Source organism: Lithobates pipiens, unplaced genomic scaffold (assembly GCF_037356315.1).
Source record: "Lithobates pipiens isolate NorthernLeopardFrog02 unplaced genomic scaffold, aLitPip1_a1.2 Scaffold_28, whole genome shotgun sequence".
NCBI classification, from domain to species: Eukaryota; Metazoa; Chordata; class Amphibia; order Anura; family Ranidae; genus Lithobates; species Lithobates pipiens.
In genome coordinates this window covers 225,690,826-225,701,743 of record NW_027507789.1, presented here as the reverse complement: position 1 = coordinate 225,701,743, position 10,918 = coordinate 225,690,826, and the positions used below count along the sequence as shown (strand labels likewise).

General features: G+C 49.2%; 1 protein-coding gene across 1 annotated transcript; it reads left to right on the top strand.

Annotated features, from left to right (window-relative positions):
- Positions 1-5,601: 5,601 nt before the first annotated feature.
- Positions 5,602-10,104, top strand: SCO1 (synthesis of cytochrome C oxidase 1; the record flags this gene model as incomplete). The annotated part of the gene is given in 4 exon segments (XM_077460610.1): positions 5,602-5,754; positions 8,314-8,424; positions 9,616-9,706; positions 9,907-10,104. Coding segments are annotated over 4 exon segments (475 nt in total), but the record flags the coding sequence as incomplete, so codon positions are not given.
- Between the last annotated feature and the right edge of the window lie 814 nt (positions 10,105-10,918).

Genomic DNA, 10,918 nt, shown 5'->3' with positions numbered 1-10,918 from the left:
AAGGATGGCACTGATTGATTATCAGCACCCACCCCGAAGATGCCCACCCAGGACCACTAGGGATGCTGATCATGGATGGCTATCAGGAATGCCAGTCATTATCCAGACATGACGCCAATCAGTGCCCATCAATGCCTGCCAGTGCCACCTATCAGTCCCCATCAGTGCTGCCTATCAGTATTCATCAGTGCAGCCTTTCAGTGCCTATTAGTGTCGCCTATCAGTGCCCATAAGTGCCATCTATGAGTGCCCATCAGTGCTGCCTATCTTTGCCACCCATAAGTAACCATCAGTGCAGCCTTTCAGTGCCCATCAGTGCCCCTCAGTGCCATCTCATTGGTGTCACCTCATCAGTGCCCATCAGTGCCACCAATCAGAGCCACCCATAAGTACCCATCAGTGCAGCCTTTCAGTGCCCATCAGTGCCGCCTATCAGTGCCACCTCATCAGTGCAGCCTTATCAGTGCCCTTTAATACCGTCTATCAGTGCAGCCTATCAGTACCCATCAGTGTCACCTATCAGTGCCCCTCAGTGCCACCTCACTGGTGCCACCTCATCAGTGCCCATCAGTGCCATCCATAAGTACCTATCAGGTTCAGCCTTTCAGTGCCACCGATGAGTGCCCATTGGTGCCACCCATAAGTACCTATCAGTGCTGCCTATCAGCGCCCCTGAGTGCCACCTCATTGCTGCCACCTCATCAGTGCCCTTCATTGCCATCTTATCAGTGCCCATTAGTGCTGTCTATCAGTGCGGCCTATCAGTACCCATCAGAGTTGCCTATCAGTGCCCGTCGGTGCCACCTCATCAGTGTTGCCTATCAGTGCTGTCTATCAGTGCCACCCATAAGTACCTACCAGGTTCAGCCTTTCAGTGCCACCTATGAGTGACCATTGGTATCACCCTTAAGTACCTATCGGTGCCCCTCAGTGCCACCTCATCAGTGTCCGTCACTGAAGTTGAAAAATTACTTATTTACAACATTTTATAACAGAAACAAAGAAAAACTTATTTTATTTGTTCCAAAATTTTAGGTCCTTTTTTTTATTGTTTAGAAAAATAAAAAAATAAAACAAAAAGAAACCGCAGAGGTGATGAAATCTCACCAAAAGAAATCTCTATTTGTGGGAAGAAAATGATAAAAGTGTCCTCTGTGTACGATGTTGTCTGACCGTGTAATTGTCATTCAAAGTGCCCCAGCGCTGAAAGCTGAAAATTGTCTTGGGCAGGAAGGGGGGGCCAAAAAAAAAAAACCTGGAAGCTGATTGGTTTCTTTGCAGAATTGTCACTAATTTTTCCCTCTCTCAGCTTTCATTTCCATTGCTGAACACGCCGGCCCAGAGATGGCGGAAATGCCGGAGCCTTGGCTTTACATACTGATCATGGGAGCGATGCTCTGCAGGCTTGAACACCAAGATAACAGCAATGTTTCTTTTTAGACTCCATTTGTGGGACTTCATTTGTTACATTTTTTGCAAAAACGGTGGACTGTGCCTTTAAATGAGTTTTTTTTTTACTATTAATCTTTATTAAATTTTCACATTATACAGACCACATTTTAAAATTACATTGCCAGGATTCAAATACATCTTCCTTCCATTCCGGAGTCTGAGTTTTAAAGTTCTAGGAAGGGACGGGGGATATGAAAATACATCCATACATCACATATAATTAACAGACAAGAAAAAAAAACAATATCTAGACCATACCATAACCCCCCTTATCCTTCCTCAACTATTTTTGCACTTCCTACTTTTTTCCTACTAATATAACCCCTCCCCTCCCTCCCACCCTTTCTATCAACACCACCCCCCCCTCCCCTCCCCTCCTATATATATATATTTGTGCTTTTATTCTACGGTGTATCATAAATGTATTATGATGATTCCCATACCTTTTAATGTACACTACCCTACTCCTTCCCATTACCCGTCCCCCCTCCCCCTCCCTTCTTCCCTTTCCTGTCATGGTTTAAACTGGGGTATGCATCTCTTCTATCCACTCTCGCCAGTTCCTATTAAACTCTTTTAGGTTATTTCGTTTTGCATATACTGCTCTCTCCTTACATAGATATTCATTTACCGCACTTATCCAATCCTCTACTGTGGGGGCTAGCTTTGATTGCCATCTCCTAGCTATCATCCTTCTGGCTTGAAATAAACATCTTAGGATTACTGTTGTTACTCCTTTTCTCTCTACTTCCTCCTTTCTATAACCTAAGATACACACTATGGGATTTAATTCTATTGCCGTCCCAAAGGCCCTACTTATTATCTTTACCACTCCTTCCCAGTATCTAAATAATTTGGGACATTTCCAGAGCATGTGCATTAAATTCCCTGACCCCCCACACCTGGGGCAACAGTCATCTGTTCTCTTACCAAATTTGAATAATTTCTGGGGAGTATAGTATGCTCTATTAATTAGCATCAAGTGGGAAATCCTCTGAGGAGGAGAGACCGAGACCTTTGGGCATGCCGCTAGGATATTTTTCCATTGTACTCGAGTTATATTACCTAAGTCTTGCTCCCATTTCTCCTTCTCGACCCTCCCTTTCCTCTCACTATTAATCTGTTCACCCAACTGGGCATAGAATTTAGATATTAATCCTTTTGTTGGTCCTGCTTGTGCTACTGGGTATAACAAGGGCAGTTCTTCCCATGTTAATAACAAGTTTCCAAACTGGGTCTTTAAAGCGTGCCTCACTTGTATATAGGCATAAAATGAGTTTTGTGATATCTTAAATTCTTTTTGCAGCTGATCGAAAGATTTAATACCCCTGCCGCCATATAAATGGCTAATCCTTACAATACCACATTTTTCCCAATCTACAATTTTTCCAACCCGCCATATTTCCTGTAGCTTCTTATTGTTCCAGAGAGGCGTATACTTTGTTATTTCACTATATCCCATTTTTTTTTTAACTATATCCCATAGCTTTAACATCATTTTTACTGTAGGGCATCTACACTGGAATGAGTCCGCTTCCAAGGTCTCAATCAGCGTGCTATGTGGGGAGCCTGTTAATACTAATCTCCCATTTGGGGTTCCTCCGTTCATCTCATCAATCCCCCCTAGCTGTTGTAATTGGGACGCCCAAAAATAGCACTCCGGATACGGGACCGCGAATCCTCCTTCCTCTCCCGGTAGCTGGAGCATCCGCAATCTCAATCTGGCCTGCCCTCCCCTCCATATTAACTCCCTAAACAACATCTCGATTTTATTAAACCAACTTTTGTTAATCCATATTGGGGCATTATGTAATATATACAAAAGTTGGGGCATCCATATCATTTTTATCAGATTGCATCTGCCAGCCACCGAGAGAGGCATTCGTTTCCATATAGCAATTTTTTGTTTAAACTTAGTCAATAATGGGACTAAGTTATGACTTATATATTGCTTAGGATCCCTTGATAAGGTAACTCCCAGATATTTCAACTTATCCACTATTGGCATTTGGGGGGTTCCCAGGGCCGTTTGCTGACCGATTGGGTCCAAAGGAAGACATTCCGATTTTTCCCAATTTATCTCCAGCCCTGTGAAGCCTCCAAACCCTTGCACCAGTCCCACTGCCCTTGGTAATGAGTACCTCACATCCCCCAGAAACAATAGGATATCGTCTGCATAAAGTGAGATTTTTTCCTCTCCAGTTTTTCTTACGAAACCGACTATCTCCCGGTTTGCTCTAATTGCACATGCCAAGGGCTCTATGGCCAATGCAAAGAGCAGGGGTGATAATGGGCACCCCTGCCTCGTCCCTCTCCCCAGCTCTATTTTCCCGGATAACTCATTATTAATTTTTAGTCTTGCACTAGGTTTGTCATATAGCATCCTAATCCATCCTATGAAGGAAGGACCCAGGCCAAATTTCTCCAAAACTTTCCATATATATCCCCATTCTACGCTATCAAATGCTTTCCTTACATCCAATGCCACTACTGCACCCGGAGTATCGTTATCCATTGGGACCTGCAAATTCAAAAAGGCTCTTCTAATATTTATACTCGTTGATCTGTTGGCTATAAACCCTGTTTGGTCCATATGGACTAATCTTGCTATAACTCGATTAAGCCTAATCGCTAATACCTTGGCCAGTATCTTTGTATCGGTACACAGGAGAGAGATTGGCCTATACGCTGCAACATCTAAGGCGTCCTTCCCTTCCTTGTACAACAGGGTTATAACCGCCTCCATCATTGATGGAGGCAATTTACCCTCCCCATATGCTCCTCTTAACATCTCCAGGAGTTCAGGAAGCAGTATCTCGCCAAAATTTTTATAGACTTCAATCGGTAGTCCATCCGGACCAGGCGATTTCTGGTTTGGCATACTCGCAACTGCTTCCTGAAGTTCTTTCAAAGTTATTGGGGCTTCCAGTTCCTCTCTTTCTTCTTGTTTCAAACATGGTACCTCTAATTGACCTAAAAATGTTTCCATTTGCTCATCCATCCCCACTTTCTGTGCAGTATATAGGTTTTTATAATATCCTTCAAATGCTTGGCATATACTCCCAGTTTCTGTTGTGACCTTTCCCTCAACTATTCTTTAAATGAGGTTAGTTCCCATCCCCCACCCAGCTCTAGTTTGTGTTGTGCCGCCATCTAGTGGCCTGATTTAGGAAGTGCAGCTGTAGTTTCTTTCCAATCCACAGACTGTGGGGGGTTCCGTATTCCCAATGATGGGGGTCGGGGGAACCAATGGAAACGGTAAGCCTGAGAGACACTGGCAACCATAGGGGGGGGGGGGGGGCGTTCCATTGGCTCTGTGTATTATATTAGGGTTAGAGAATAACTCCACTTTTACAGAGAAGAACCCCTCCCCCTCTCTGGGTGATCTCTCTACATTGCAGGGATTGTAACTTTGTAGCAGAATTCTCCCTTTTGTGATTGTGAAGAACTCGCAGTTTGTTTCTCTGTGTCCGTGTGTAGAGTGACTGTGAATGGGAGCGGTTTTATAATTATCAATCAGCTGCTGCACCTGCAGGGCTCTAATGAGGAAAGTGGCAGGGTCTGTGTCGCCTTTTAGATGTGATTTCCCTTGAAAATTACATTTGTGTTGCAGGGGATGCCCAAAATCTGACTTCTGGGAAAATCGGTCAGCCAATCACACACAAGCCAGAGATGACATTTCTGGGGGGGCAGGGTCTATATAAGATCTCTGTACAGGGCCCCCCTCCCCTCAGGCGGCCATATTGCATTGTACAGAAGATGACAGCGGCTGCAGACAATTTATAATAACATTCATACAATATTTCTATTATTATTATTATGAGAGCGGAGTGCCCCTTATACATGACCCCTTCCTGCTGTCTGTGGTTGTGACATGGGGAGAGGGTTCACTGGACAGACATTGGATGGGAGTGAGGAGATCCTCACCAATCAGGAATGAGTATAGCTGCCGTAGGGATCTTTGAACAATAAGGCAAAGAAGTGCAAGCTCAGCTGCCAAGGAATGTCTGGAGGTGATTGGTGGTCACATGTAGTCAGTAGTACTGAGAGGAGAGGAGATCTGGAGGGGGGTAATGCTGCACACAGCTGTGTATGGAGGAGTCTCCTCTCTGCTGGTCACATGGAGGGGCGGAACCATACAGCCGGGGTCGTGGTTCCCGGCGGAGGGAGAAAGGTGCTGTACACCGGAAGTGCCATCCATGTGCGGGTTTGGAGGGCAAAGTAAAGATGGCGGCCCGGCTGTCAGTGGTGCTCCGAGCTTGGGGAGCGGGGGGAGGAGGAGGAGCTGTGTGCTGCTGGAGGGTGAGACCACCTACCTATTCCACTGTCCCTACCTACCGCCCTGTACCCTGCTAGAGGGTGAGACACCCCCTTATCCAATTATCCACTATACCTACCCACAACAGTGTCCTCTGCTGGAGGAAGAGAGACCCCAAATGCCTCCCCCCCTGTACTTACCCACCTACCCCCCATAGTGCCCTCTGCTGGAGGGTTAGAGACCCCCCATGTACCTACCTCTTCCCCCAATATATTCCTTGCTGGTGAAGAGACATCAAGTACCTATCTACCCTCCATGGTACCTACCTATACCGCCGTACCTACCCCCTATAGAATTTAATTATCTTTACCAACCCCTCATACCCACCTACCTCCCTCTCCCTATACTACATATATCACTTCCACTGTACTGATGTACCCACTTACCTACCCCTTATAATTACCGACCCCACAGTGTCCTCTGCTGGAGGGTTTGGAGACCCCGAATCCCTCCTTATGTGTACATACCTAACTACCCCGCATACCCACCTACCTGTACCTGCTGAATTGGATGAGGTTCCACATACCCACCTACCGCACTGTAGCCTCTGCTGCAGGGTGAGAGACCCCCCCCCCCATGTACCTACCTCCCCTCTCTCTTCCCAATAGTTTTCCTGCTGGAGGTTAAGAAACCTCAAATACCTACCCCCCCCCCCCCCCCCCCCCCATGGTACTGATTTTTCCCCATAGTACCTACCTATTCCTTATAGAACCTTCTTATCTGTACCTTGCTGGGGGGATGAGACACCAAATACCGTCCTTCCTCGCTTTTCCTTCTTACCCCCATAGTACTTGCCTCCTTCACTGTACCTTCCTACCCCATAGTACCTGCCACCTTACCTCTACCTTCCTACTCCCCTATAGTATCTTCTTTGTAGTCGCTCCATTTCCAGTACATCCTTCCTGAGGACTGGTGCCCAGAACTGGACAGTATACTCCAGGTGCGGCCGGACCAGAGTCTTGTAGAGGGGAGAATTATCCTTTTATCTCTGGAGTTGATCCCTTTTTAATGCCGATATTCTGTTTGCTTTGTTAGCAGCAGCTTGGCATTGCTGAGCCCATCATCTACTAGGACCCCCAGGTCCTTCTCCATCCTAGATCCCCCCCCAGAGGTTCCCCTCCCCCCAGTCTATAGATTGCATTCAGATTTTTGCCACCCAAATGCATTATTTTACATTTTTCTACATTGATCCTCATTTGCCATGTAGTTGCCCCTCCCCCCATTCATTTGTTCAGATCTTCTTGGAAGGTTTCCACATCCTGCGGAGAAGTTATTGCCCTGCTTAGCTTAGTATTGTCCGCAAATACAGAGATTGGACTGTTTCCCCCATCCCCATCCTCCAGGTCGTTTATGAACAAATTAAATAGGATTGGTCCCAGCACAGAACCCTGGGGGACCCCACTACCCACCCCCGACCATTCCGAGTGCTCCCCATTTATCACCACCCTCTGAACTCGCCCTTGTACACCACATCTACGGGCCTTCCTTTATCTAGATACCACCCTCTGAACTCGCCCTTGTAGCCAGTTTTCAATCCGTGTACTCACCCCTATGGTCCATGCCAACCCACCTTATTTTGTACAGTAAACGTTTATGGGGAACTGTGTCAAATGCTTTTGCAAAATCCAGATCCACCACGTCTACGGGCCTTCCTTTATCTAGATACACCACGTCTACGGGCCTTCCTTTATCCAGATACACCACGTCTACGGGCCTTCCTTTACCTAGATACACCACGTCTACGGGCCTTCCTTTATCCAGATACACCACGTCTACGGGCCTTCCTTTATCCAGATACACCACGTCTACGGGCCTTCCTTTACCTAGATACACCACGTCTACGGGCCTTCCTTTACCTAGATACACCACGTCTACGGGCCTTCCTTTATCCAGATACACCACGTCTACGGGCCTTCCTTTATCTAGATACACTACATCTACGGGCCTTCCTTTATCTAGATACACTACATCTACGGGCCTTCCTTTATCTAGATACACTACATCTACGGGCCTTCCTTTATCTAGATACACCACATCTACGGGCCTTCCTTTATCTAGATACACCACATCTACGGGCCTTCCTTTATCTAGATACACCACATCTACGGGCCTTCCTTTATCTAGATACACTACATCTACGGGCCTTCCTTTACCCAGATACAGAGTGCTTCTGAAGGAGAAAAGGGTGGGGATGAGCAGGGGAAACATTCTGACAACTCGCCCCGCAGCTCGCCTCCCCCTGTCACATCAGCACTACTGCGAGTGCTCATCAGCTGAGCAGCCACCCGCTTTTACCGCTTTACTTATTGGGAGGGGGGGGTCGACGGCACCCACTACATCTGCTTCCTTGTTGGTGTCGCCCAGTCCGCACCCCCATAGCAATGCCCCTAGCACTGTGTCAGTAATGGTGCCGAGTTCCTGGGGTGACCGTCCTCTATACCCTTCCCCCCCCCCCCCCCCCAAATTGGAAGGGTCCCCCTCGTGTGATCACTCTGTATTTTGTAGTGAATGTTACTGATGACCGGATTGTCTTGTCTCTCCAGATCTCCACCAATCACCTGAAAATCTGGCCAAAACCCACCGGGAGCCCCCGCCTGCTGAGCACTCTCCCCCCTCCCCCGCCTAGACATGGGGGGGATCACTCCAAATTCGGGGTAAGTCCGTCTGCACATTTCACACTGCCGGCAATGTTCTGTCTGTTCCCTGCATGCAACAAATGTGTCTGTGTCTGTCTCTGTGTCTGTCTCTGTCTCTGTGTCTGTCTCTGTGTCTGTCTCTGTGTCTGTTCTTGTTCTGTTTGTCTGTCTCTGTGTCTGTCTCTGTCCTCCCGCCGCCACAATCCCGCCTGTCATCCCCCACGAAAAATGTGCCTGTCGTCTCACAACCCCCCTGCGCGCTGCCGCGTTCCTTCTTATCCTTCCCCTGCTCCCGCCTGTCCTCCCAAAGACACCCCCCCCCCCGGGCTACAGCCTGATGTGTCCGTCCCCCCCCCCCCCTTTGCCAAACACCCATCTGTTTTCCCTCCACTGCCGCGATGCTGCCTGTCGTAAAGTTGTGCTGGCGCGATCCCGCCTGTCCTGTCCTCGGCCTGCCGCCGCGATCCCGCCTGTCCTGTCCTCGGCCTGCCGCCGCGATCCCGCCTGTCCTGTCCTCGGCCTGCCGCCGCGATCCCGCCTGTCCTGTCCTCGGCCTGCCGCCGCGATCCCGCCTGTCCTGTCCTCGGCCTGCCGCCGCGATCCCGCCTGTCCTGTCCTCGGCCTGCCGCCGCGATCCCGCCTGTCCTGTCCTCGGCCTGCCGCCGCGATCCCGCCTGTCCTGTCCTCGGCCTGCCGCCGCGATCCCGCCTGTCCTGTCCTCGGCCTGCCGCCGCGATCCCGCCTGTCCTGTCCTCGGCCTGCCGCCGCGATCCCGCCTGTCCTGTCCTCGGCCTGCCGCCGCGATCCCGCCTGTCCTGTCCTCGGCCTGCCGCCGCGATCCCGCCTGCCCTGTCCTCGGCCTGCCGCCGCGATCCCGCCTGTTGTCCCCCCCCCGTCCCCCCCTTCGTGCCAGCCTGACGTACCCCCTTTGCCACACACCCGTCTGTTTTTCCCCCCGCTGATGTAATGCCGCCTATCTTAAACTTCTGCTGGCATGATCCTGCCTGTCCTCGGCCTGCCGCCACGATCCCGCCCATCATAGAATCTGCCCCCCCCCCGTCCTCCTGTGCTCTTGCATGTCGGCCCATCGCCTGCGCTCCCGTTTTGTAATCTTTGAACACATTGTGGTGTTGCTGCTCAGTTTTTCTGGTGATGTGATTTGTTTTGCACTTTGTGATATTTTCCTTTTTTTTTTTTCTGTGCCAGTAGCCGGTCACCTGGAAGTCTCTGGCGATCACGGTGACTTTGGGTGGAGTGGTGTTGGTGGGGATGAAGTATTTGAAGAAAGAGAAAGAGGAGAGTAAGTTCTGTGCAATATATTCAACATCCATAGATGATAGGGGGCGCTCTCCTGTCTGGGGTGAAATATCCGCCTCTATGGTAATTATTGGCTGGTTTATACAAAAAGTGGGAGGTGTTAGCAGTTGTGTGTGTGTGTGTGTATATATATATATATAATATTTTGTGAATGAACTTCCTGTAATAATTTCCCCATTTCAGAGATGGAGAAGGAGAGGACCAGGTCTATGGGGAAGCCGTTACTGGGCGGACCGTTCTCATTAATTGATCACACCGGTTTACCGAAGACCGACCAGCATTTCCTGGGTCAGTGGGTCCTGCTGTACTTCGGCTTCACCCATTGTCCCGACATCTGTCCGGAGGAGATCGAGAAGATGATCGAGGTGGTGGATGAAATCGGTAATATGTGAGGGATGTCTAAATTGTTGCCGTGATAACACTGAACACCTTCTAGGTTAGAGGTTTGGTGGGGGGGGGGGGGGGGGGGGGGGAAGGGGGCCTTTAATTGTGTTGAGGTATCTGGGGGTATCTAATGGGCAGAGGGTAGATGGGTACAGTGGAGAGATAATATGGGATGAAGGTAGGTGGCGAGCCCGGGGGGATGAAGGTAGGTACAGATAGAGGGGTAAATTTGTGCAATGCAGGGATGGGAGAAGGAAGGTCGGGGGACACAAGTGGGTACGGATGGAGGGGGAAGATGTGTACAATGGAGAGGTGGGATGGAAGAAGGTAAGTGGTGTATCTTGAGGTACAGTAGGTAAGATGGGTGGGGACTGTGTAGATGTGAGATGAAAGTATATGGGGTGTTTGGGGATACAGGTAGGCACAGAAGAGGTTTAGATGGGTACACAGGATAGGTGGGATGGGAGTAGGTAGGTGGTGTATTTGGGGGGGGGGGGGGGGGTAGATGGCTACAGTAGACAGTTGGGATCGGAGAAGGTAGAGTGGGTTATCTGGAGGGTACAAGGTATGTACAGATGGGTACAGTGGGATCGGAGAAGGTAGTTTAGGGGGTACAGATAGGTACAGTTGGTAAATATATAAATAGAGAAAGGGTGAGAGAGGACAAGGTGTATGGGGCACTTGTGGGCAGATTGGTAGGTATTGTAAATGGGGGGGGGGGGGGGGGATTGTACAGAGGTACACAGTGAAAGGGTTGGGTTGTAAGAAGGTAGGTGGTTAAGATGGGGATGGGGAGTGGCATTGGGAGATG